This window comes from Danio rerio, chromosome 8, assembly GCF_052040795.2.
Source record: "Danio rerio strain M-AB ecotype USA chromosome 8, GRCz13ab, whole genome shotgun sequence".
NCBI lineage: Eukaryota > Metazoa > Chordata > Actinopteri > Cypriniformes > Danionidae > Danio > Danio rerio.
Window position 1 is genome coordinate 36,553,296 of NC_141028.1, and position 27,923 is coordinate 36,581,218.

The window sequence follows — 27,923 nt, forward strand, 5'->3', positions numbered from 1 at the left end:
ATTAGAAATTTAATAGCCGTTTAGGCAACACTACTTCTACATGTCATTGGCTCTGATTGCGTTTTTTACAGATAACCTATTTACAAAGATTTTTATTAAACAAGTGCACTACCACAAGATATTTTTGTAGGTGTAAAAATCTAAAAAGTATCATTATCATATTCTTGCCTTATTCATCTTTAATATAAATATAAAATTTAACACATTCATTGATTAAACTAGGGATGCTAACGATTACTCGATTGATTTATTGTCGGTAACCCTTTAAAACCGATAGACCTTATCGATGACCGATTAAGCATGGGCATTTAATAAGTTATGCTTTGCTCTTTGAGATGCGTCCACGATTTCACACATTACATAATCAAGTGTGCGCAGTTTAGGCTACGTTACCCTATGGAGTCGTGCACTCTCTTGACTTTGCATATTGGTTATGCACATATTGGTCATACACTGTTAGACATTTCAAAGGGTTTTTACAGTAACTTACTGGCAACACTGTTGCCAGTAAGTTACTGTATTTTAGATTTACAGTATACAACTGTAAATCCGTTTACAGCATGTTACTGTAGTGTCTGAAAATGGTTAACTACTGTAAAAACCTAAGTTAACAGTTAGCTACTGTAAACCTTTTAATTTTGTCCTAAATATTTTATAATATAATTTTATTAATATTATTTTAATACTATAGACCTAAAAAAGACACAATTACAAAATATTAACAAAATAAACACTCTTTATTTAAAACATTGGAGATGCTTAAAACAAGCTTAAAAATGTGTAAAAACATTACATTTCAATCATTCAAAATATTTTATTTTAAGAAAAAAAAACATTGAAAATGACAAAGCACATTAACATACATGTACAAAACTAATTTAAGTGTCTGACCTGCATATTGTTGAGAAAAAAAAACCCAATTGTACTAAGTACTACTGACATTAAACCAGACACAATTACAAAATATTCCATTCTTTAAAACATTAATAATGCTTAAAGCATTTAAGGAAAATGTGTGAAAATTACATTAAGCAATAAAATCAACACATTAAAAATAAATAAATCACACAAAGCACTAGAACATACATGTACAATAAAAATTTAAACTTCTGAATTGCATATTGTTGGAAAAATAAATATTTGTAACTATTAGCCGACTCAGAAACAACCCAACTTTAAAATATTACTGATTCTGGTGTCAAATGCTCAACAAGGTCTGAATTCACATGTTCAAATGCAATTCATCTTTATTTCTATTGCACTTTTACAATGTAGATCAATGATGTCAAAGCAGCTTAACATAGAAGTTCTTGTAAATTGAAGCTGCTTCAGTCCAGTTTTCAGAATTGAAGCAGTAAATGTCACTGCTGAAAGTCCAAACACTGAAGAGCAAATCCACCGATCCACCAATCGTAGCCAAGTGATCCAGTGGCGACAGTGGCATGGAACAAACTTCACCAACTGACGAAAGTGTAGAATAAAATCCCTTGAGAGATACCAGGCTCAGTTGGGCACGACCAGTTCTCCTCTAGCCAAACTTGTGCAAGGCCGCAGTCTAGGCACCAGAGGCTTGAAAGTTCACCAGCGGGTGGTCAGGCTGGCCCATTGGATCAATGCGGAAACTCATTGATCACGTGTGTCTTTTAGGATTCACTCCTCCATGACCACCACAGCATATGGTCAGGATTTGGCCCAGTCCAGGATTATGAAGAACTCTGGATAAGGACAAACAGACTAACATAAGCATAGAAGAAGCTTGTTTAAAAAAAAAAAATCATATACTGGTTAATTATTTTGAAGCATGGCAGCTAGGTTGGGGTAGTTTTCAGCTGGTACTGAGCAACTGGCTCCTGCTCATAACCTGCTCACTACCATGTTTAAAAGATAACTAACCAGAATGTCCTGTTTATTTTTTCCCCTAACAAGGTTTTACAAAAACATTGTAGCATTTGTGATGGGTTGATTCACTGCAGGACAGATTAGACTATTTGTTTTATGTATTCCTAATAAACTAAAACTGACTGAATACTGATAAAACTATTGAGAGTGTCTCACCTAATCCAAGTTCTCAGTTAGCTGGTGAAAGAAGGATAACTCACTGTTGTTCATGGTTGTCATTCTCTTCAGTACTTCTCCTGCTATCTTCTGGCTCACTCTGGTTGTTGCTGTGCATTTTGTTTCATCCTCTGGAATTATTTATACAAAAAATTTTATTATTTTATTTATTACAAAATATTTAGGCAACATGAAATGGGGAAAAAGACATTTAATACATAGACAAATGCATGTATCCCAATACTAATTATTGTATTTTGAAATGTCTGACCCATGACAGACCTCAATCTGCTCAAAAATATTATAAACAAAGATGAAAAAAAAAATCTACTAAATGGTTTAATAAAAAAGGGAAATGATTTTTTTATTTAGCTAGCAACTAAACATGTGACACATTTTGTATTAAAGTAACGTTAATATATTGAGAAACAAATAGATGTACAGTACTTACTGTTGTATGAGGTCCAGTTTGCACAGGCAGGCTCCCAGTATTCTATATTGAGACCATAAAAAAGCCAAAAATACAGGTAAGAATACCATGCTACAATCCACAACCTCCACACAACTTTTTTTATTTGTTTACCTTGGTTGCTTACTGGTCTTGCTTATTTTTTAAGCATAAGGCTGTGCTGATCAAGATGTTCCTCTGAAATGCTGTTTGTTTCTTCAGACAAAACCTGCTGCTGTGCCAGTGCCATATCTAAATAGAAAAAAATATAATGGTAACAATTATGTTAAACCAAATGTCAAGAGTTGTGATAAAAAAATAATTAGCAAACAATAAATAGCAAAAAGGTGGTTCTTAGCATAATGCATAGAGGTAAAATTGGTTTTATATTAGCAGATTCAGACTTCCCCCTTAATAATTTAATTTCATAAAAGTATTATTTGCAAACTCTAAATAGCGAAATCATTTTAGCAGCTAATGACTATCAAAGTACAACATGCTCACGGTCAAATAAACAGTGTTAATGTTGATTTCAAGTCATACTGGCATGCTAATTCTGATCGAATATTCAAAGTAACATGGTAAACAGTATAGAGTCTTCTAAATGAACGAATGTGCGAATATAACTTTACCTCTATGCATATTGTAACGTTATAGATTTACGTTAACGTTCTTATAGGTTACGTCGCGATGTTATTTTCTCAAGCTAACGTTATAAGTTACTCTAAACCAGAGAAAAATAAGTTCACAACATCTAATATATATAGTATAAATCAATATAAGTTAAACGTTGCACGTTAAAATGAGTTTGAGTCCAATTCAGTATAAACTTAGCTCAGTTTAGCTAACAGTTAACATTACCATTTTAAGATCGCTTCAGCCAATGTTGCCGAGCAAACAAATGCTAATAGAGGTGCTCAAATCAATGTCGAGTGTTGTCAGCACAGACAGACACGCTTTTACCTGGATTATTTGTTGGTCTTTCATTCATATTCTTCTGGGGGAAAACACTCTCTGCCGGACCGTTGTCTCGTGCTAAGTGTCCTCCAAAACTGTCTGCATACCTCTGGTTCCCTCCTAAACCAAAACCCGCTGCAACACCGGTTCCTATGTAAATAAATAAAAAGATATGACGAGAACAATGGCTAATAGTCATAAACAGTCTTATTTAAAGTAATAGTAGTGTTAATGTAATAAATTAAATAAAGGTAACATCTTAATAGATGATATATTTCTCAAATGGGCGAAATAACGCCAAGCCAGAGAAAATAATAATAGCCAACTTTATACTTTACTTTGTTCTATTCTCGTCCACAAAACATTCTGTAAAATGAAACACTGCCTCAGCTTACCAGAGTAAAGTTTGTTAAATCCAGTATGTTCTTCAGGCACACTAATAAATTGTCCTCCAGAATTGCTCCAGGGTCCTCAGGCAAAATGTGGTGCAGAGTAGTCGAATCGCCGCAAGGTGGCGTTGAAGCAGTTGTGGAAAATACAGTATAATACACGAATTTTTACAAATACAGTACATCGCTGTATATGTTGTTCGACGTCACACTAAATTCCCATAATGCAACGGTAAATACAGTTATTTACCGTAAAAGGAATTTGCAGTATTACACTGGGTGAAATACAGTAAATAACTGTGTAATTTACAGAAATGTCTAACAGTGTACCTATTATGCTCAGATCTCGTTTATCCGCTGGTGCTGCCATTAATCCGCTGGTCAAGTAATCAAAAAGTAGGCTACATGACGTTTAATTATGGGCAGGTTATTAAGACCAAACATTGGTTGTGCAAACTGTATTACGTTCTCTAAAATTTTAAAGTGTTTTAAGCTACATTATCTTTTATAGACTGGCATAGGCCTAAATACGCATCACGGCCAGACATTTATAGTTTATATAAAAACGAGCGTCACCGTCGCATTTGTTCACATGCTTTAAATTAATGCTTTTTGTCTCCCAAAAATAATATAATAAAGTTAACGATAAAATAACATTATTAACCGTTTAACTGTAAACATTTCTGTTCAGAACGATTAAAGTTGATCTTTTTTTTTGGGTTTTCGTTTCTGTTCCTGAAAAATGTCATTTGATTCTGTTTTTCGTTTCCGTTCCTTGAACCGGTTTGGAGCCCTGCATATAATACGTTTTTCTGCATGTTAAATAATGCTTTATTAACTCAACTTCATGTAGTTTTGAGATCTAATCTAAAGTGAGGAATATTGATGCTTTATAAATCCCTTATAAATGACAATTAAAGGCTCAGAATCATTCATTTACTCATTTATTTTCATTTTGGTTTTCTCTCTTTATTAATTCGGGGTCGCAACAGCGGATTGAACCACCAACTTATCCAGCACGTTTTTATGCAGCGGATGCCCTTCCAGCTGCAACCCATCCCTGGGACACATCCATACACATACACACTCATTTACTACGGACCATTTTAGGCTACCCAATTCACCTGTACCGCATGTAGGAGCACCTGGAGGAAACCCACACCAACACAGGGAGAACATGCAAACTTTACACAGAAATGCCAACTGACCCAGCCAGGGCTCGAACCAGCGACCTTCTTGCTGTGAGGTGACAGCACTACCTACTGTGTATCAAATAAACAATAAGTATTTGCAATCGTACCTAAACAAATACAATTACTGTAAATTTTAAACATTGCTGAATAACAGGAGTGTCGAAATACAACATCATTTGATAAAACAACAATATAATAATTTAACAATACATTACGTGTAAAGCAATTTTATATTTAGACAAGATTGCAATGATTTACTTTTCATTTGATACAGTTTCATTTGAGCATCTTGTAATAAGTAGAAATTAATAGTCATTTTTTCCCTGTATATAATGTAACTGAGCCTTATATTGTCATTTATAATGGATTTATAAAGCATGAATAGCCCTCGCTTTAGATTAGATCACAAAACTGCATGAAGTTGAGTTCATAAAGCATTTATTAACATACTAAACAACTTATTATATGCCTGAATAATAAGGATTATCAATGTTATTTTGAATAGTTTATTAATCATTTACTTGCACATTCTGAATTATCTAAAAAAAAAAACACCTACTACTTTTAAATATCTGGTTTGTTAATGATGTATTTTTCATTACTAAATTAAGTATTGCATTATTTACCAAGTATGAAAACAATCATTAAGCACATTATAATTGTGCTTATAAGTCAATAATATTTGTAATTTATATTTATAAATATAATTTATAAACTGCTTACTAATGTCTATTAATGTAGCGTTAATGCTTAACAAACGTTCAACTAACTATTTGCTAATGTTTCATAAATAATTCATTGTGTGCAGTTATTATAGTGTTACCCAACATTTATATATCTTATTAATCAGGCATATAGTAATGGTTACTCTGTCTAATAATAAATGCTTTATAAACTCAACTTCATGCAGTTTTGTGAGCTAATCTAAAGTGAGGACTATTGATGCTTTATAAATCCCTTATAAATGAAAATTAAAATCTCAGCTATATTCTACACAGAAAAAAAAGAAATAAATTAAAAGGGGGAGTGATTTATAGCTTTATATATATATATATATATATATATATATATATGGTGAAGCAGTGGCGCGGTAGGTAGTGCTGTCGCCTCACAGCAAGAAGGTCGCTGGGTCACTGGTTTGAACCTCGGTTCAGTTGGCATTTCTGTGAGAAGTTTGCATGTTCGCCCTGCATTCGTGTGGGTTTCCTCCGGGTGCAAAGGCACAGTCCAAAGACATGCTACAGGTGAATTGGGAAGGCTAAATTGTCCCTAGTGTATGAGTGTGACAGGCCCATATGACAGGCTGGCCGGAAGGTGTAAAAAAGTCGTTATCATATGGACAAGTCTAAAACTGAAGGACTTGTTCCAAAAAGAGCCGACCCCGCAATCCTAAGGCCAAAGAAGATATATATATATATTTTTTTTTCCCATTAATTTCAAGATACACAAATGAAACTATCTAATGAAAAATAAATCTTTGCAATCTTATCAAAATATAAAATTACTGTACAGTGCAAACATCACAGAAACACTGAAATGAATCTTGTCATATTGTTAATTGTTGTTTTGAAATGATGTTGTATTTTTATTTTGCAATGTTTAAACTTTACAGAATTTTTTAAATAAGATTGCAAAGATTTATTGTTCATTAGATACTGAGCCTTAAATTGACATTTATAAGGGATTTATCAACTATAAACAGTCCTTAGGTCACAAAACTGCATAAAGTTGTGTTATTATAGCATTTACTAACACACATGGTTACAATTACTATATGCCTGAATATAACATGTATAAATGCTCATTTGAATAGTTTATTAATCATTTAATAACTCATTCTGAATTATCTTAAAAACCACCAACTACTCTTATATACAAATAGTTTGTAAATAATGCAATACATAATATAGTAATGAAAAATGAATCAGTAACAAAGCATGAAAATACAATTAAGTCAAGTCAAGAATACAGCGTTTGAAGCTGTATTTATAAACTGCTTCCTAAAGTCTATTAATGTAGAGTTAGTGCTAAACTAATGATGTATAGTGTATACTTACTATAAAAGTGTTATTCAGATTTTTTATCTAAAGAGCCGAGATTCAGTTTTTAATATAAAAATCCAAAGCTGATCTCTGGTTTTTAGAGCCAATGGTTCAGCTTTCACCACAGCATGTACTTCCTGTTTGCTCCAGGATCTTCTCTTTATGGGACCTATGGGTGGTTAAAATATAAAAAAGTGGTTTTAGTTGCATAAATGTTCAGTCATTTTTACAACATGTGCTGTTATGTTAGTTTAATATTGTGATAGAAAATGCTAGAAAAATATGTCTTGCCTATTATTAAAAATACTTAAGATGGAGATGGATTAAAAAATACTTCCTATTAACTTCAAATCTGGTTAATGGGGTTACACTTTATTCCATAGTCCAGTTTAGACATTCTTCTAACTATGCGTAACTCTGCAACTACGTTAATTATCTCACCGTAAAGTATTATGTATTAGAGTATTTCAATAAGACTAACGCTCATCTGATTATCAGTAGAGTATTAGCAGACTGTTAGCTCAAGTTTAGCTCAAAACACTACACTGTAACAGATATCTGTTCATTACCAGTTCCTGTATTTTGTGATTTACAAGTGTTTTTTTTTTTTGTTTTTTTTGTGGTGGTGAATTGCATTATGGGATGTTGATCTCTGCTCTGTGCACTTTTGATGTTGAAAATTCAACTCTACAGTTTAACAAAGTGACTTTTACTGACATTTTAGTAGTTTGAAATAATATAATGTATAAGAAATAATATATAGAGATAAATAAGTCTTTAGAATAACAGAAAATGTACCGGCAGTTTATTACAAGGTTTCTGTAGCATAATATACAACAACAACCCAAACAAAAAGTCACTTTTTTTTACTTTTTAAGATTAAAAGTTGTTGGAAGAAAGATCAAGATCCCATAATGCAATTCAAAAGCAGAAACAAACAGATTTCATAAAAACAAATTATGAAAAACTGCTAATTTAATTATTATTACTTATTTTTATTAATTTTAGAGTGTAGAGTATTAGCTGACAGTTAAGGTTACCTCAATAAAACTGACTCTCATTGGTCTCAGTAAATAGTACAGCAGACTGTTAGGTTACGCTCAAAATTAGTACAATATGACTAATTCTTATATAAATTTAGTAGAGCATTAGCAGTGTTGATTCTAACAGACAGTCTAATGGCTGTTAGTTGACAAGTAGTTGCAGTTACTTGTAGTTAGTAGTAGTAGTAGTAGTAAAGTAAATTATCAAAATAAAGTGTAACCAGATATGCAATTAGTATATTTTTTCAAAGTATTTAGCAATATTGTTTAACTAACATGAAATGAGACATCAAGTGCAACTGTACTGAAATCATCATGGAAGTAATGTGCTTCTGTCCAGTTTTACCCTACATGTTATGTAAATGAGCTTGTGCATTTGGACTTGTACAATAAAACAAGTCAGTCACAAATTAACTCTCTTTTTTGTGAATGCTGGGTCTGCATCACTATCTTCACAGACACTGTACCATGGTGATGATACTTGAGGGGACTCTGAAAGTAAAAATCAAGTCTGAGAGTTGACTTCTCTGCATAAAGCTTACCAAAATATTTATTTGATTTTGTGTTGTTCTTTTTAATGGGTAAAAGCGTGTGATGGTAGCTTAAAAATAGTTTTCAAACATAGCACATACATATCATGATAAAAATAAACATTCTGAAAAAAGAAAAATTCTGATCAGAAAAATAAATAATATTTTTACCTTTTAGATTGGACTTCACCTCCTCCAAAATCAAGATCCACTGTAACTTTCTCTGAATGTAAAAACCCACACAAAAATACATCATTTAAAACAATATGGTATATGTTTGCAAATACAAATGTGTATATAACATCCAGAAAATCTGGCACTGTATTACATGTTTGTGTGTAAACCCACGATTTGATCAAGATTCCCCCCTTTAAAATCTGCTGAGCGTCTGTTTTCAAGTCCCAGAAAAACTGAGTTGTGGGAACAGAGCAGTTCTCTTCTGCAGTCATACAGTCATAACACACACATACATATGAAGAGTTTGGTTGCAAAATGCGATAAACGGCATTTTTTGACATTTGGAATTTATTATTGGAAATCACTGTTCAGATGTACCTTAATCTATGTGTCAATTGCTGCCATTAATAACATTTAAGAATGCACATTTTAGGCCAAGTACAAAACGTATTTTTTTTCACGAAACGCAATATGCGTCAGACCAGTTTCTTTACAAAGTGCGATATAACAGTTAGAGAGCGTTCAGGATGCGGCGCGAGCTCAGCATCCCCTGGGAAGAGAGTCATCGCCGGTGAAGTGCTCAGAGTTTGCTCATTGATTTAGCGATAGAAGATGAAGTCTTCAACTTCACAAAAAATTATAAAAAGGCCACAAAAGTGGACCAGAATAAGATACTTCTGCGTCAACAATACACAAATGCAGCAGGGAACGAGTCTCCGCTGATGTCAAGAGAAGGCCTAGGAGCGCCTTTTTTCCTACTCCCCATCACAAGATACCTGTCTGCAAGTGTTCTTTATAAGTTTATTTTTTAAATAATTTCTTAAATGTAGCTGAGTAGCCTATCTGAAGATTTATTTATGCGGTTGCACCTATTATTTAAAATTAATTCTTGTTGTTGTTGATTTATTACAAAGGAACTTAAAGGGCACATGTTGTTATGGAGAAAACGGTTTAGCTTTTTCACAACCAAATAAATAAGCTATTATTATTATTACAGTGAAATAATTCATTAAATATGACATAGCGAGGCAAGTTTGTGTCACGGACTCAGCTCCGCCCGCTCTAATCATACAGGTTTGGTTTTCTGCAGCGGTGTGGAAGGAGCCGCCCCCCACTCTTTCTGTACCAAGCTAAAGGTCATTTATCTAACTAACTTAATCTTACTTATCAAACAAAACATTGATTCACTAGCTTTTGGTAATGGTATTAATGTAGTATAATATAGCCTCAGGTGGATGTAGCGTTTTGCAAAAAAAAAAAAAAATAAAGTTACAGTATGTTATGTTATGTTGTGTACATTCTGGCCAAATCTAACTTAGAATCTTATTATTATTAATCAATCTTTGCATATATTATTCCATGTTTGACAATGTGGGTTGGATTAATATGTAGCATTTTGGCATGTTTTTTTTTACTTAATTATAGACATAAAATTAAATAAAAAATATCCTGGATTTGAAAATATTGTGTTCCTGGCCTTCACTGAGCTCAAGTTATAGTTTAATGTACAAAAATTGTGAATGAACTTGACTGTTGATGTCCTGAAAAATAATGTCAAAATTACCAACATTTTTTTAAATGGATATATCTCGTTCTGCAATGAAACTCTTTATATACAGTTGAAGTCAGAATTATTAGCCCCCCTGAATTATTAGACAGCTTGTTTATTATTTCCCCAATTTCTGTTTAACGGAGAGAAGATTTTTTTCAACACATTTCTAAACATAATAGTTTTAATAACTATTTCTAATAATCATTTCTAATAATGGACTTATTTTCTCTTTGCCATGACGACAGTAAATAATATTAGACTAGATATTCTTTAAGACACTTCTATACAGCTTAAAGTGAAATTTAAAGGCTTCACTAGGGTAATTAGGTTAACTAGACAGGTTAGGGTAATTAGTCAAGTTATTGTATAATGATGGTTTGTTCTGTAGATTATCGAGAAAAAATATAGCTTAAAGAGGCTAATAATTTTGTCCTTTAAACGGTGTTTAAAAAAATGTAAACTGTTTTTATTCAAGTCAAAATAAAACAAATAAGACTTTCTCCAGAAGAAAAAAATATTATCAGACACACTGTGAAAATTTCCTTGCTCTGTTAAACATCGTTTAGGATATATTTAAAAAAGAAGAGAAAAATTCCAAGGGGTCTAATAATTCTGACTTCAACTGTATATATATATATATGAAAGTATATACAGTTGAAGTCAGCCCACCTTTTTAAAACTTTTTTACAAATATTTCCCAAATGATGTGTAACAGAGCAGGGAATTTTTTCATAGTATGTCTGATAATATTTTTTTCTTCTGGAGAAAGTCTTATTTGTTTTATTTCAGCTAGAATAAAAGCAGTTTTAATTTTTTATGAACCATTTTAAGGTCAATATTATTATCCCTCCAATAACTTGCCTAGTTACCCTAATTAACTTAGTGAAGCCTTTAAATGTCACTTTAAGCTGTATAGAAGTGTCTTGAAAAATATCTAGTCAAATAATTTTTACTGTCATCATGGCAAAGAGAAAATAAATCAGTTATTAGAGATGAGTTATTAACACTGTTATGATTAGAAATGTGTTTAAAAAATCTGCTTTCCATTAAACAGAAATTTAGTACAAGAAATAAACAAGGGGGCTAATAATTCTGACTTCAACTGTATATAATTAAAAATATATATTTTATATATAATTTTATAAATATTTTATAAAAAATATTTTATATATTTTTATATATAATTTATAATTTTTATTTTGAAAAATATAATTTAGACAGTAGTACTCAAGGGTCCAGGGGTCTGTTCTTCGGACCTCGCTTAAATAATCTAAGAATATATTACAGATCCTGGATCTTTTAATCTTGATAACTCATCTTAGGCTAATTTGGTTCTTCAAAAAAGTTTGCGAATCAGATTAAACTGATCTGAGAGGTGTTGTGACTGTGTGTTGTGACAGATCTATCGATCCTCAAAATCATTATCAGCAATACAACGATTGGCTGACGGCACAGCAGCTTGATGACATCTGATTAATGCACAGTTATCAAAATTACATGAAATCCGTAGTAAACGGTTCGTTGAATCTGATATGCAATAACAGAGTTGTGAGTTACGTGCTGGAGCAGAGCAGTTCTCTTCCTCTGTCATATGGTCATCCTTCAATAAAAGCTGAATATAAAAAATATATATTAGTTAGACAGCAGTACTCAAGGGTCGCGGTCCCCACTATGTCAGACCTTACTGTGTGTGTATTGAGGACTAAGTGTGTTTCACAGCTTCTCTAACATGCCTCTGGTCCCCACAATGTCAGTGCATATGTTCACCAATTAGGACACACACTCTGTTTCATTTCTATATTTTGATTAAGTTAAATAATTACAATTAAATACACCACTACTACAACAACAACTACTATTACTACTACAACTAATAATATTAATAATAATAATAATATAATAATAATAATAATAATAATAATAATTGTTATTATTATTATTATACACACACCTCATCAGAGTTGTGGGTCTCCTACTGGAGCAGAGCAGTTCTCTTCCTCTGTCATATGGTCATCCTTCCATCCTTCAATAAAAGCTGAATAATAAAAATATATATATATATATATTAGTTAGACAGTAGTACTCAAGGGTCCCGGTCCCCACTACGTCAGACCTTACTGTGTGTATTCAGGACTAAGTGTGTTTCACAGTTTCTCTAACATGCCTCTGGTACATGCCTCTGGTCCCCACAATGTTACACTAGTAAATACATTCATACATTAGGACACACACTCTGTTTCAATTCTATATTTTGATTAAGTTAAATAATTACAATTAAATGCACTACTACTACAACAACAACAACTACTACAACTACTACTACTAATAAAAAAAATAACAACAACATTAAACACACCTCATCAGAGAGTTGTGGGTCACGTACTGGAGCAGAGCAGTTCTCTTCCTCTGTCATATGGTCATCCTTCAATCAAAGCTGAATAAAAAAAATAAATAAAAATATATTAGTTAGACAGCAGTACTCAAGGGTCCCGGTCCCCACTATGTCAGACCTTACTGTGTGTATTCAGGACTAAGTGTGTTTTACAGCTTCTCTAACATGCCTCTGGTCCCCACAATGTCAGTGCATATGTTCACCAATTAGGACCCACACTCTGTTTCATTTCTATATTTTGATTAAGTTAAATAGTTACAATTAAATACACCACTACTACAACAACAACTACTATCACTACTACAACTAATAATAATAATAATAATATTAAAAATAATTGTTATTATTATTATTATAAACACACCTCAGAGTTGTGGTTCTCCTACTGGAGCAGAGCAGTTCTCTTCCTCTGTCATATGGTCATCCTTCAATAAAAGCTGAAAATAAAAAATATATATTTTAGTTAGACAGTAGTACTCAAGGGTCCCGGTCCCCACTACGTCAGACATTACTGTGTGTATTCAGGACTAAGTGTGTTTCACAGCTTCTCTAACATGCCTCTGGTCCCCACAATGTTACACTAGTGCATATGTTCATACATTAGGACACACACTCTGTTTCATTTCTAGATTTTCATTAAGTTAAATAATTACAATTAAATGCACTACTACTACAAGAACAACTACTACAACTACTACTACTAATAAAAATAATAACAACAACATTAAACACACCTCATCAGAGAGTTGTGAGTCACGTACTGGAGCAGAGCAGTTCTCTTCCTCTGTCATATGGTCATCCTTCAATATAAGCTGAAAATAAAAAATATATATATTAGTTAGACAGCAGTACTCAAGGGTCGCGGTCCCCACTATGTCAGACCGTACTGTGTGTGTATTCAGGACTAAGTGTGTTTTACAGCTTCTCTAACATGCCTCTGGTCCCCACAAAGTCAGTGCATATGTTCACCAATTAGGACACACACTCTGTTTCATTTCTATATTTTGATTAAGTTAAATAATTACAATTAAATGCACTACTACTACAACAACAACTACTATTACTACTACAACAACTAGTAATAATAATAATAATAATAACAACAACAACAACAACAACAATATTAATAAACACACCTCATCAGAGGGTTGTGGGTCTCGTACTGGAGCAGAGCTGTTCTCTCCTTCTGTCATACGGTCATACTTCAGCAAACCTGAATATAAAAATATATATATATATTAGTTAGACAGCAGTACTCAAGGGTTCCGGTCCCCACTATGTCAGACCGTACTGTGTGTGTATTTAGGACTAAGTGTGTTTCACAGCTTCTCTAACATGCCTCTGGTCCCCACAATGTTACACTAGTGCATGGGTTCACCAATTAGGACACACACTCTATTTCATTTCTAGATTTTGATTAAGAAAATAATTACAATTAAATGCACTACTACTACAACAACAACTACTACAACTACTACTACTACTAATAATAATAACAACAACATTAAACACACCTCATCAGAGTTGTGGGTCACGTACTGGAGCAGAGCAGTTCTCTTCCTCTGTCATATGGTCATCCTTCAATATAAGCTGAAAATAAAAACATTTATATTAGTTAGACAGCAGTACTCAAGGGTTCCGGTCCCCACTATGTCAGACCGTACTGAGTGTGTATTGAGGACTAAGTGTGTTTCACAGCTTCTCTAACATGCCTCTGGTCCCCACAATGTTACACTATTGCATATGTTCATAAATTAGGACACACACTAAGTTAAATAATTACAATTAAATGCACTACTACAGCAACAACTTCTACTACTACTACTACTACTACTACTACTACTACTAATAATAATAATACTAATAAACATACCTCATCAGAGAGTTGTCGGAGCAGTTTTCTTCTGCAGTCATATGGGCATCCTTCAATGAAAGCTATTTAAAAACAGCTTTGTTATATAAGTCATGTCATGACTATAAAGCTTTCATGACAGTCTTATGAACCCCCCTTTAAAGTAAAGCATTACCCAATTAATTAAACTTTTTTACCCATTAAGACAAGAAGAAGATATTAAGAGATTGATTTCATTATCTCTTATGGATGATGCAAACTCTTTATTTTTGAACAGATTTACCCTTAATCTATATTAACATTAAAAAACTCTTAGCTTTGCTGAATGTATTAAGGATTAATGTATTAAGTAATCAAAATGTCAAACCTTTCTCCAAGGCCAATCACATGCGCCATAGTCAAACGTTATTTCCTCTCCAAAGAAAATATCCCTGATTGCAAAAAGGCACAAATGAGGTTTTCTCTGAACAACGATCTTATTGACAGTGCAGTTAGGGTGCAGATCGTCCTCATGATCGGCATCAATGCTGCAAAACTAAGAGAAAAGAGCAAGCAACATTTTAATTATGCCCTCTCATAGCAATAAAAAGCTAAACTATGGCATGAATACAAACACAATGAATATAATATATACATGTACATTTGAATGGGGAAAACACTTAACCACCTGTTCTTGTTTTACCATATAAAGTCAAACATAAAGACAGTATTTTTATTATATCTCATATATGCTTTGCTTCCACAAGCTCTATCATTTGTACTCAACCACAAAACTTCCTTTAATAAATGTGGACAACGCAAACTCTGACCTAAAAGATTTAATGAAATGTGTAGGGTTCAAAAACTACAAAAACCTCACATTAGCATCCTCTCTGTGTGTGAATTATAAATACAGTAAACCTTTTGAAGTGGATCAGAACCTTTCCTCAATGTTGTTCTAATACTATTGAACACCTGTTCTTCTTTCTTAGGACAGTTTTAAAGAACTTTTTTTCCACTTCAATTGTTTACAGGTCACACTTTACAATCAGATTTTATTAGTTAATGTACTTACTAACATGACCTAGTAATGAACAATGCATGTACAGCATTTATTAATCAGTTTAACATTTACTATTTACTAATGCATTATTCAAATCTAAATTCATGCTTGTACCAGTAATAATGCATTGCAATAATTAATGCATTGTGCGTGTTCAACTAGTAATGAACAACTTTATTTTCATTAACTAAAGTTAACAAACATGAACAAATACTGTAATAAAGTATTATTTATTGTTCATGTTAGTAAATGCATTAACCAGCATTAACTAATTTAACCTTATTGTAAAAGGCTACCAGTTGACAGCAAATAAATAAATAAAACACACACAGTGAACATTTATGTACTTTTATATATGTTTTACACTAAGTTGGAGTTTATTATAATTATTTATCTAAAATAAAACGTTTCTACACGTCATAGAACAATAAATTAAGTACATTTCTAGGACCAGATAGCCCCACATTTTAATTATAACCTCTATATTACTACATTAACGTATAAATAGTATATAATAGTGTTATTTCAGGATTAACGTTAAATGTTTAAAGCAATTAACCATTTAAAAAGTACGATACAAGAACTATGAAAACATACCTTAGTAACCTTCTATATATTCGGTTTCCAGTGAATGGGTCTTGTCAGTGGAGCTGGTGATGTGTTTCTCCGCATCTTTTAATGGTTTTATCCTCCGTCGATCCATTTAGCCGCCCGGTGATTGGTGACTGTCTGACCGCGGCTCATGCACTCCACCCCGGCCTCTGACTCACGTAGCACCGGGCAGTTAGCACATTAGCGCGAGTAACTTTTACTCGTGTAAACAAGTTAAATTACATACCGAACTGTAGTTTGTGTCTTATCAGTGTTATATTATTACGTAATTTGAAACAACATCGATTAAAACACCCAGGAAATTCGTTAAAACATTTAATTAACTATACCTGATAACTGTCAAAATATGCAACATAAGTATTTGTCATATAACCTATTTTATTACATTATGATGGTGAAAAACATTCTAACTTACCCAAAAATTCGAATAATTTGATGATAGATCTTAATTAAGTTGATTAAAGTCGGATTCATTTATGAGATTGCGCATGTGCAGTAGGCAGAGTGTGTGAATTGCGTCAAGTGTGTGTCAGGGTGCAGTACCGCCATCCGACTACAGGACCGCTATAGAGCAGTGCGCCGACACACACTTACACACTCAATTCAGGTAAATGGTCAAGGTGGGGATCAGTGAAAAAACTGCACTAGGCATATCAGCAACGCCCCCTGAGTCTTTTAAAGGCAAAACATAGTGGGGACCGGGCGATCGGTCCCCACTATGTTTTTGGTCCCCACTTTGTGAGTGTGCTATCATGCTGAGGTCCCCACCATGTAATAAAACAAACACACACACACACACACACACACACACACACACACACACACACACATATATATATATATCCATGGGCCACTGTAAAGTAATATGGTTCTGTCATAACGTTTTGAATGAAAATCTGCATTTGGATAAGACACCTTTAGTATAGTTTTGATTTTAAGGCATAATAAAGATCAAATGCAAGTACGAGTGGATTTACATTGAAAATTTCAAACGCATCAAGAAAACCATGTGCTAAGGAAATTTCAAACCATTTGGAACGCACAGAGACGAGCTTTTGTGCAAAAATGAACTTAAAGGTGCCTTTAAAAAAGTGTCAAAGTACTTTTGAAAACAAAAAAGCAAACCCCCAATAGGTGGCAGCAAGAGGCCGCTTTATTTGAGTAAAGCATTGAACGATTCATTCAGCCAAAAAAGCCAATAGGATGAACGGACAGTTGAATCAATCCCTGAATCATCGACTCACCCGAGTCTTCTTGGCGAAGGCCTGAATCGTTCGTGCAGGGAAACGTCGCTGTGTATTATTCAGAGATGGCCAACTGTTCTGCTGTTTATTTTATTATACTTATCGCAATGATTTTACTACTACTATCAATAAAATTAATATTAATAATGATAATATTGCCGGAAGTTGTACAGCGCATGCGTCACGTGTTCATCATCAGCATCCATGACAACCGTCCTGTGGGTGTTGTTTGAATCTCGCTGTGTCGATTGCCATCTGATCTCTGCGTCCTCCGTGACAATTTTTCCAGATTATCGATATTATTGATCGTTGGATACGTCGATTGATCGCCTGCTGTTCCCATCACTCAGGTTTGACCCTTTTTATTACGCTGTGCTTTGTGTTTGTGTTCAGTATGTCTTGTGTTCACTACAGGTTCCAGAGTCGACTCACCTACGACTCGCTCCAGTTTGAAGGCCTCAACATCAGCGCGGGGGAGCTGAAGCGGCAGATCATGAGGAGCAAGAGGCTGAAGTTCTGCCAGCTGAAGATCAGCAACGCCCAGACTGATGAAGGTGAGTTGAGGAAAAGACACTTCAACTGTTCTACGCTAACATTAGATGCGTTACATCAGACACTTCTGGAAGCTGTAAGGTGGTGCTGATGCTGACATGTAGGGATGTTTTGGCTGTTTTAAAAGGCTAATGGCTCTCAAAGTATACCGTGCTCCATAATTATGTGCTGATTCTGATTTTATTTTGCTGTCAGAATACACAGATGATGCTCTCATCCCTAAAAACACGTCGGTCATCATCAGACGGATCCCTGCGGCGGGACTGAAGTCCTCAAACAGAAGATTTGTTGGGTAAGTGCTGTGAAATGAGCACACGCGTCCTCTGTTAGATGTTATATGAAGACTCCTGGTCTGTCCCTGGTGTTTTAGTCACACAAGCTCCTTTGTTTTGCAGACATCAAGCTGGACGCTGGCGTGAACCTTCACCTAGAGCTGATCCTTCACTCCTCTCACTGGAGCAGTTGTTGAAGGTATTGAACAAATGAATAGCACAATAGCAAAACGCAATGTAAAGCACACAATATACGCACACGCACTCAGCTTCTTTTTTTTTTTTTTTTTTTTTTTTTTTTTAAATCTTTTTATTGTTTTTAGCATAAGAAATAATCAACAACATAAACAGAAAAAAAAAAAAACTACATAAATAAATAAAAATAAGGGGGGTTACAAAGGCCATTTCAAAATATACAAATAGTCAGATACAACATAATACAACATCATCCAGAAAGCATAAGGAAATAAATAGAATTAAATATGAAACAAAAATAATTTACAGAGAAATGCATAGGCTCCACAATTCGATTTACTCCAGACCAATCTCACTTATAAAAAGTTACAAGTTAGCATTACTGATATAGAACATAATAGGGCTCCAGATTTTTAAAAATGTGTTTAGTTTGTTTATCATCCCATATCGCATTTCCTCCATGGGCAACATGAAACTTAAGCTTCTAACCCATATTTCAAAAACAGGCACATAATCTGACTTCCAATTTTGTAAAATTATTTTCTTTGCTAATATCATACACAAAGATACTGCCTGTGATATATATTTATCTCCTATTTCTGAGGTGTCTCCGAAAATGCCCAATTTTGGATCTGGTGACAGACTTATCCCGTATACTTCAGATATAAAATTAAAAATGCTCTGCCAAAATGAGCTAAGTTTATGGCATGACCAGAATGAGTGAGCCAGTGTACCTTCAGAGTTTTTACATTTGTTGCACAATGAGGAAGAATTTGGAAAAATCTTATTTAATTTCACTTTAGAATAATGCAGTCTGTGAACAACTTTAAATTGAATCAGTCTGTGTCTCGTGTTGATAGAGCAATCATGAATTTTGGAAAGATAATCTTCCCATGACTCATCTGATATTACTGTATTTAGCTCTTTTTCCCACTCTTTCCTAATTTTGTCAGTGTTTGAATTAACCTCATCCAATAATAAGTTATAGAAAAAAGAGACAGTACCTTTTTCTATTGGGCTGTGTTTTGTTATATTCTCAAGTGTCTGGTGTATGGGCATATTTTCAAAACCATGAAAATTTTTCCTAGTAAAATCCCTTATTTGTAAATATCTGAAAAACTCAGAGGATTGAAGATTATATTTTGATTTTAACTGACTAAATGAGCCAAATTTATTATCAACATATAAATCTCTTATATATACTAATCCTTTTTCTTTCCAACGTGTAAATGTTTTGTCTAGAGTTCCAGGAATAAAGGCATGGTTTGAACTTATTGGGCAATCCAAATAAGTATTTGGGAGACTGAGGGACAGTTTAATCTGTTTCCATATCTTGAGAGAGTTATTTATCACAAAATTATCTGTGTAGATTTTTGATTCAACTTTTAATGGACTATTCAGTAAAGCTCTCAATGATGTTGTCTTACAGGAGGTTCTTTCTAGTAAAACCCATTCTGGTATTTCTTTAATGTCTTCTGGAGTATGTCTCCACCAAGCAAGGGACTGTAAATTTGCAGCCCAATAATAATGTTTGAACGAAGGAAGGTTGAATCCTCCTTTTACTTTAGATTTACATAAGTGTTTTTTAGATATCCTAACAGTTTTATAATTCCATATAAATGAAGTTATTATGGAATCTAATTTTGTGAATAGTTTAACTGGAATAAAAACTGGAATGGACAAAAATAAATATAAGAATCGGGGAAGTGTTACCATCTTAATTGCGTTAATTTTTCCTACCATAGAAATTGGTAAAGTCATCCAAAATTTTATATTGTCTTTTAACTGATTTAATTTAACGTGCCAATTGGATTTTAATAAAGCCTCTGCCTTTTTTGTAATATTAATTCCTAAATGTTTAAATGAATTATGAGTTATTTTAAATGGAGTCGATTGTAAAAAATGTATATCATTATCCTCCGTAAGGGGCATTAACTCACTTTTGTCCCAATTTATTGTAAAACCTGACAATTTTTTGAATGATTCTAATACATTTAGAAGGGTTGGAATGGACAATTCCGGTTTTGTCATATATATAAGCACGTCGTCTGCATATAATGATATATATTGGGGTCTATTATTAATTAAAATAGGAGAGATTTGACTATTCTGTCTAATACTTGCAGCCAATGGTTCTATAGCTAAGGCAAAAAGATAAGGGGATAGGGGACAGCCTTGGCGTGTTCCTCTATACAATTGAAATGAAGGTGATAGTGTAGAGTTTGTGAGGATTGAAGCTTTTGGATTAGCATATAACATTTTAACCCACTGAACAAATTTGTCTCCGAATCCAAATCTAGATAAAGTTGCAAACATATAAGACCATTCAATTTGATCAAATGCACGTTGAGCATCTAATGAAATTACACATGCTTTAGTTGTATGTTTCGTATAAATTATATTAAAAAGACGTCTTAAATTTGAATGTATGTGCCTATTTGGCATAAATCCAGTTTGGTCGTGGTTTATGACCGAACATATATATTGTTGTAATCTATTGGCTAAGACTTTACTAAGGATTTTTGTCTCGATTGGGATAATTGAGATTGGGTGATATGATGTCACTTTCATTTTGTCTCGTCCGGGTTTTTGTATTAGTGATATAGTAGCGTTGTAAAGCGTTGAGGGGAGTATCGATTGAGAAAATGAGTAATTAATCACGCGGAGAAAGATTGGACCTAAAATCCCCCAAAATTTTTTATAATATTCTGCACTAAATCCGTCGGGGCCTGAGCACTTATTAACCGGGAGATTTTTCACTACTTCATTTAACTCATTAAGGGTGATATCCTTCTCTAACGTTTCAGCAGCTTCTTTACTTATTTGAGGAAGATTAATATTACTTAAAAACTTGTTTATTTCACTTCTGTCCGTGTTTCCATTAGATGTATAGACCTCTTTGTAAAATTCTGCAAAGCTTTCATTTATTTTTTTAGGGTCGGTTATCGTTTCCCCGTTTTCAGTTTGAATTTTATAAATGGCTTTTTTTGTTTGAGCTTGCTTTAGTTGACGAGCTAAAAGTTTTTGAGGCTTCTCACCAAGTTCAAATTGACGTTGTTTAATTTGATTAATTTGTTTAACAATTGTTTTGGAAAGAATAGAATTATATTCACTTCTCAATGCTACTATTTTCTTCAATGTCTTTGAACATAAGTTAGTTTTATAGTTTTCTTCTAATTTAGTGATCTGATCATCTATTTCATTTAATCTCTTTTTATCTTCTTTGTTCTTTCTACTTTGAAAGGAGATTATCTCACCTCTAATTACAGCTTTCATTGAATCCCATAATACAGATTCATTAACGCTGCCATTGTCATTTTCAGATAAAAAATACCCAATTTTTTCAGTTATATAATTACAAAAAAAATTATCATTTAAAAGCGAGTTATCGAATTTCCAACAGTACGTTCCTTTTTCCAACTTTATTTTTAAATCTAGTGACAATGGGGCATGATCTGAAATTAATCTATTGTGATATTGGGAGGATGAAGCCATTTTTATTAAGTTGGAATCTACAACAAAAAGATCTATTCTAGAGTAGGATTTATGCACTGAAGAATAAAATGAATATTCTCGAGAATATGGATTTAAATGCCTCCAGATATCAACCATATTAATATTCCTAAAATAATTATTTAACGCAGCTGCAGACTTGCTTTTAAAGGTACGACTAGGCCGCGTATCTTTTATCGGGTCAATGACACAATTAAAATCTCCCCCAATAATTACATTTTGTAAAGCCGCATCAGGTATTTTAACTAAGAGTTTATTGAAGAAAGAAGGGTCGTCGTAATTTGGACCATACAAATTAACCAATGTAATAGGGACTGCGTTTATTTCTCCACGAACGATTATGTATCTGCCATATTTATCGGATATTGTCTGTTTATGTATAAATGGAACATTTTTCTTTATTATAATCGCCACTCCCCTAGTTTTGTTAGAAAAATTTGATTGATATATTTGAGCTGCCCAATGAGGATTAAGAAGTGCCTTAGCAGTCTGTTTTATATGAGTCTCCTGCAGAAATATGATTTCGGCGCATAGCTTGCTTATATTATTATAAACTTTACGTCTTTTCACTGGGTGATTCATGCCTCTGACATTCCAGGTTAAAAGCCTTACTACATTTTCTCTGACTGTTTGAACTATTCTGGGTTTTCAAGTAAAAATCTCCATCTTGGCATCCGACTAAAGTTAACATAAATCAACAGGCCTTTCGCAAGAACTTTAACTGTAACCCCTTCCCAAGAACAACTGACAAAGCAGGAAAATACAAAGATGAACACCCCAATTTCCCCCCTCCCCACATCTAACGTCAGATGGCTTAGTTCCACGTTACTGCTGGATAACTCACCACCGAAGCAACGTAATCTTCCGTATTCCTTATTGAGAGAAGCAAAGAAGAAAAAAAGGGAAAAAAACATACAAACTCGTATTCCTCCATACAATTAAAGAGTAAAATTATATTCGATATGATCCTCTTATTTCACCAGAACATACAATGTCATTGTCAACGTTATTTATGTTTATTTAAGATTTGCACATTCGTGTTTCTTATTTTAATTCGCTGATCAGTTGTTCACCACACGCGACAGGTAGGAGCTTGCTTTCTCTGGTGAATCAAATGTTTTACTTTCGCCATTTTTTGTGGTTAAGATGAATGACGCTGGAAAAAGGAATCCATGTCTGATGCCATTGATCTTGCATGTCTTTTTGACTTCGGCAAATCGAGATCTCTGCTTTAACACCTCCGTCGTCAAGTCTGGAAAGATATGCACTTTTGATCCTTTGTATTCCAGGGGTTTCTCTCTAGCCAACTTCATGATTAATTCTTTCGTTTGGAAGTGATGTAATCTGATGACAAATGCTCTCGGCCGATCATCCTTCAATCTTCGCTGCGCTCTGTGTGCTCGATCTACCTGTATTGGTTTGATGAAGTTTTCTGGGCCCAGCAGTTTTGGGAGAAGTTCCGCGATGAATTCGGTGGGTCTACCGCTTTCTTCCTTTTCAGCAATTCCCACAAGTCGAATGTTATTACGCCTGGAGCGGGATTCGAGATCATCGGTTTTTTCTCTGAGGCGTTTGCATTCATCCACCAGTTCCGCACACTGTTTTTGTACTGCTGACAGGCGTACCTCGTGGTCAGTGCAAGCCTCTTCAATCGATGCAATTTTTTCTGTGTTAGTTGTCAGTGTCGTACGTAATTCTGCAATCGTTTGCGTAAAGGTGTCGAATTTTTGATTGACTGAGGCATTTAAAGCTGTTATAGCGTCTATAATGTCTTGATTATTTGGAGAAGTTGTGCCACCTTTATTGACAACTTGCCTCAGCTCCTCTGCGTTGCCAGCTTTGCCGTGGACGTCGTCTATTTCTTCTTGTATTTTGCCTTCTTTTTTCGGGTTTTTTGGCATTATCAAGGCTTAATGTATTCTTGAATCTCTTGAAAACACTTTTTGACAGGTAATTATTAAATCTGAGGATCGATTGTATTAAATTATTTGGAGGATTGTTGGAGCTTAGACAAGAGCAGCCTTCTCCATGCGCCCCGGAACCGGAAGTCCCGCACTCAGCTTCTTAGGGAGATTTGAGATTGTTTGAAGGGTTGAGGGTGAAAAAGATTCAAATGTGCAAATGCCTGTGAAACAGACTGAGAATCTGGCTGAGGCAAAGGCGTCAGAGGAGGACAAGCTGAAAGCGGTGATGTACCAGTCCAGCCTGTGCTACTACTCCAGCAGGTGAGCGTTCAGACACTGACAGGTTTGCTTTGTGAGAGATGTCTGAGCTGATTCTCATGGTTCTGATGTTCACTAGTGAGGCCATGAGGCTGCTTGGGATCCCGGGACACCACATTAGGCACTGCCCCACTAATGTGGTAACTGGGTTTTCCAAGCTCACGGTTGCTGTGAACTTGAGCTCTTGTCCTCATCAGTCAGATTGTTTGCTCAGAGTTTGACTGTCACTCCTCAATTCACAGGGCAGCCGCTCCGCGCCGCACAAGCGCATCCGGAAGAGCACAGGGATTCCCCGCAGCTTCCTGTTGGAGGTGGACGACCCAGACCGAAAGGGAGTCATGATAGACGGCAGCGGCAGATACGTCATTCCCATCATAGACGCGTGAGTAAACTGTACTTGGCATAGCCGCATGTTCTAGTGTTTGTCCAAATCTCACATGATGTCTGCTTGTGTGTGTTTGCGCTCGATCTGTTCAGTGAGGCCTATGCTGCTGAGAAGAGAAAGAGGCCGTCCTTCTCCTGCCAGACCGAGCCTTTGCCCTCCTCGTCCTCAGCAGGTGCGGCATCTTCGGTCCGGGACGCCGGAGGGAAACGGTCCCGCTCCCCATCTTCACCAGAGACGCGCGGCGACCAGAAGAGACCACGTCGCTGAGAGACCTTCATCCAAGAGACCTGGAGCCGACGTGTAAATATTGTACATAGTTTATTAATAAAAGATAATAAAGATTATAGCCGCATGAACTGTGTGGACTGGTTAACCTTCACTCCAGCAGTGCAACACACACATACACACACACACACACACACACACACACACACACACGAATGAATTCATAAACACAATATCATGAAGTTTTGCTTTAATTTAGGAAAAGAGAAACTCTTCTGGGCTAAAATCTGATGGGTTTTTTTCAGCGTTCTTACTTCAGTCTTTAATGTCAGGTGATCCTTCAAATGTCAGTGTAAAGTGTTGAGTACACTATTAGTGCTCAGTCGTGTTTTTCATAGTTACCAGTGCCAATGGAGTTTTTTAAAGCGTCATATTCTGCTGGAAACGTTTCATTTGAATGGTAATGTCCCATAAGCGGAGGTCTTGTGAGTAACTTCACAAGTCGGTCAAAGTCTACACCGGTGACAAGCTCATCTACTCCCAGAACCTGCTACTCTCTACCTACACGTTGTCAGCTGATGTTTCAAAACCTCAACACTCGCATACAGAACAGCCTCAGCGTCTGCACCTCTTATCGGCACTAGCTGCAAGTCTACACCCCCTCTGTCCAGAAGTGAGCACAGCCTCTTGGTACCATCCCAGCAAGCATTTTTTTGGGGTGTTTAAAGGTGCCAACTGACCATCAAAAGTAAAAATGACTCATTTTATCTCATCCCAACAGGGAAACCACCAACAATAAAGAATGAGTTACTATCTGGTGTCATGGCTTTGCAATTAAAACAAGTTTAGTTATAATGGAGGTCATTGGGGGCAAAAACAGCCACTTGAACATTATGAACAATACATAAGGGTTAAAAGTCTAATAGACGGCTTGGTTAAAACCAGGCTAAATCTAGGCTGTCAGTGAGTGTGCACCCCTAACCCCGCCTCTCACAGTGACCTCACTAGCTCCGCTGAGTGCTTTGTGTCTCAGATTGCATGCAAGTCTGCAGCCAGATACTGCTGGAAGCTAGTCATCAAATACACAGGAACGAATGACTACACGTGTCAATCTGTCTATTAAACTATCTAATCTGTCTAGTCAGTCTTTTATTATCTTTTATATGCAAAAATATTCATTCATAAAAACATATGTATATATGAACACTGGGTCAAATAGGGTCCGTGCATTTTAAATCTAATAACAAAAATAACCCAATGTTGGTCTTGTCCATATTTAAATGAACGTGTGTAAACGCACGCTTTGATCAAACCTTTTATTCCCCTTGATGATATTGTGCTTTTTTTTCCCCTCAATGCCCTCCAAAGTTTCAATGTTTGGCCGTGTCTGCCATATCTGTTTTGTTTAAAAAAAAAAAAGGAAAAAAAAGGAATGCATCGGTTCCTGCATGTAGAATTCAGAAATCTCATGGCATTGAAAGAAAACTGGCAGCAGTTGAGTGCCGAGGTCAAAGGTCAGATGAGCAGGCATCACACCTGATAAACACCTGGGGCAACTGTACAGTAAAAAAAAACAAAAAACAACAAGATTAAGAAATATTGCTTTAATTTGAGAGAGACAAAAAAAACTCTTCCGTGTTAAAATTTGATGTTCCTCCAGCGTTCTTACGTCAGTCTTTAATGTCAGGTGATCCTTCAAATGTCAGTGTAAATTGTTGAGTGTACCATTAGTGCTCAGTCGTGTTTTTCATAGTTACCAGTGCCGATGGAGTTTTTTTTTTTTAGAGCGTCATATTCTGCTGGAAAAGTTTCATTTTAATGGTAATATGCCATGAGCGGAGGTGTATGAGTAACTTCACAAGTTGACCATAGTCTAGACCGATGACATGCTCATCTACTCCCAGAACCTGGCAGAACGAAATGTTGCAGCTCGTCCGGTCTTCAATGATGAGCCCAAAAGAGGCCACTTCACAGAGCCGGCCCAAGGCTTAAGAGAACTGAGAGGCAGGACAAGATGGCGGGCTGGACTTGGTTAACTTTAGATTTTACACAAATCTCATTGTTTTGTTTTTCACCTAAAATAGTAATTAAAACATCCAAGATGTGTTTTGCCTCATCAAAATGTGGAATTTGATCAGCAAACTACTCATTCTAAGACAACTATGCCTTGGGCTAAATGACTTGGCTTCAAGTACGATGCCACACGATTTAGAAATGAAGGTACAGACTGCACAAACAGATAAACGACATGATGCATCTCATTTCACCACAACTAAAGGCAGCGACAAAAAAAAAGTCAAGCTCTCACGATGATGACATTTCTCATGCAACCCTTTAGCAAGCCTACATAGTATTTATGCCTAAAAGTCACTGCATGGGTAAATAAGAAACAAGCAACACACACACACACACACACACACACACACACACATATATATATATATATATATATCCATGGGCCACTGTAAAGTAATATGGTTCTGTCATAACGTTTTGAATGAAAATTGAATGAAAATCTGCATTTGGATAAGACACCTTTAGTATAGTTTTGATTTTAAGGCATAATAAAGATCAAATGCAAGTACGAGTGGATTTACATTGAAAATTTCAAACGCATCAAGAAAACCATGTGCTAAGGAAATTTCAAACCATTTGGAACGCACAGAGACGAGCTTTTGTGCAAAAATGAACTTAAAGGTGCCTTTAAAAAAGTGTCAAAGTACTTTTGAAAACAAAAAAGCAAACCCCCAATAGGTGGCAGCAAGAGGCCGCTTTATTTGAGTAAAGCATTGAACGATTCATTCAGCCAAAGAAGCCAATAGGATGAACGGACAGTTGAATCAATCCCTGAATCATCGACTCACCCGAGTCTTCTTGGCGAAGGCCTGAATCGTTCGTGCAGGGAAACGTCGCTGTGTATTATTCAGAGATGGCCAACTGTTCTGCTGTTTATTTTATTATACTTATCGCAATGATTTTACTACTACTATCAATAAAATTAATAATGATAATATTGCCGGAAGTTGTACAG

General features: G+C 35.0%; 1 protein-coding gene and 2 long non-coding RNA genes across 11 annotated transcripts; 1 reads left to right on the forward strand and 2 right to left on the reverse strand.

Annotated features, from left to right (window-relative positions):
- Positions 1–718: 718 nt before the first annotated feature.
- On the reverse strand, positions 719–5,436 carry LOC137496369 (uncharacterized). Of its 2 annotated transcripts, none has more exons than XR_015498176.1 (6): positions 3,856–5,436; positions 3,467–3,610; positions 2,639–2,755; positions 2,507–2,548; positions 2,100–2,186; positions 719–1,715 (listed from the first exon to the last, which is right to left on the reverse strand). It is a non-coding gene; the product is annotated as an uncharacterized LOC137496369 (long non-coding RNA). The 2 variants fall into 2 exon arrangements; XR_015498177.1 differs by having other exon boundaries at positions 2,056–2,186; positions 3,856–4,738.
- Positions 5,437–6,468: 1,032 nt separating this feature from the next.
- LOC108190972 (uncharacterized) lies at positions 6,469–16,812 on the reverse strand. Of its 7 annotated transcripts, XR_015498193.1 has the most exons (14): positions 16,700–16,812; positions 16,270–16,437; positions 14,998–15,165; positions 14,652–14,713; positions 14,293–14,368; positions 13,915–13,991; positions 13,513–13,590; positions 13,143–13,215; positions 12,743–12,820; positions 12,338–12,421; positions 11,944–11,998; positions 8,829–8,880; positions 8,543–8,619; positions 6,470–7,253 (listed from the first exon to the last, which is right to left on the reverse strand). It is a non-coding gene; the product is annotated as an uncharacterized LOC108190972 (long non-coding RNA). The 7 variants fall into 7 exon arrangements; XR_015498198.1 differs by lacking the exon at positions 8,543–8,619 and having other exon boundaries at positions 6,469–7,253; positions 16,270–16,433; XR_015498196.1 differs by lacking the exons at positions 8,543–8,619; positions 11,944–11,998 and having other exon boundaries at positions 16,270–16,433.
- A 940-nt stretch (positions 16,813–17,752) lies between these two features.
- LOC100006815 (E3 ubiquitin-protein ligase RBBP6-like) lies at positions 17,753–25,069 on the forward strand. 2 transcript variants are annotated; one of them, XM_087262589.2, is made up of 7 exons: positions 17,753–18,082; positions 18,276–18,372; positions 18,476–18,551; positions 24,197–24,285; positions 24,362–24,422; positions 24,525–24,664; positions 24,760–25,069. In XM_087262589.2, the coding sequence occupies exons 1-7, from the start codon at positions 17,923–17,925 to the stop codon at positions 24,932–24,934; spliced, it is 798 nt and encodes a 265-aa protein (XP_087118715.1). In that variant the 5' UTR covers positions 17,753–17,922; the 3' UTR covers positions 24,935–25,069. The 2 variants fall into 2 exon arrangements, with proteins under 2 accessions (XP_087118715.1, NP_001373452.1); NM_001386523.1 differs by lacking the exon at positions 24,362–24,422 and having other exon boundaries at positions 17,783–18,082; positions 24,760–25,019.
- The last annotated feature ends 2,854 nt before the right edge of the window (positions 25,070–27,923 follow it).

What these genes read in the sequence shown, in the direction of transcription:
- LOC100006815 (XM_087262589.2), top strand. Translation starts at nt 17,923, where the DNA reads ATGTCTTGTGTTCACTACAGGTTCCAGAGTCGACTCACCTACGACTCG. An exon ending in TCAAACAGAAGATTTGTTGG is followed by an intron (nt 18,373 to 18,475) that starts GTAAGTGCTGTG and finishes TTTGTTTTGCAG; the next exon opens with ACATCAAGCTGGACGCTGGC. An exon ending in CACTGGAGCAGTTGTTGAAG is followed by an intron (nt 18,552 to 24,196) that starts GTATTGAACAAA and finishes CCTGTGAAACAG; the next exon opens with ACTGAGAATCTGGCTGAGGC.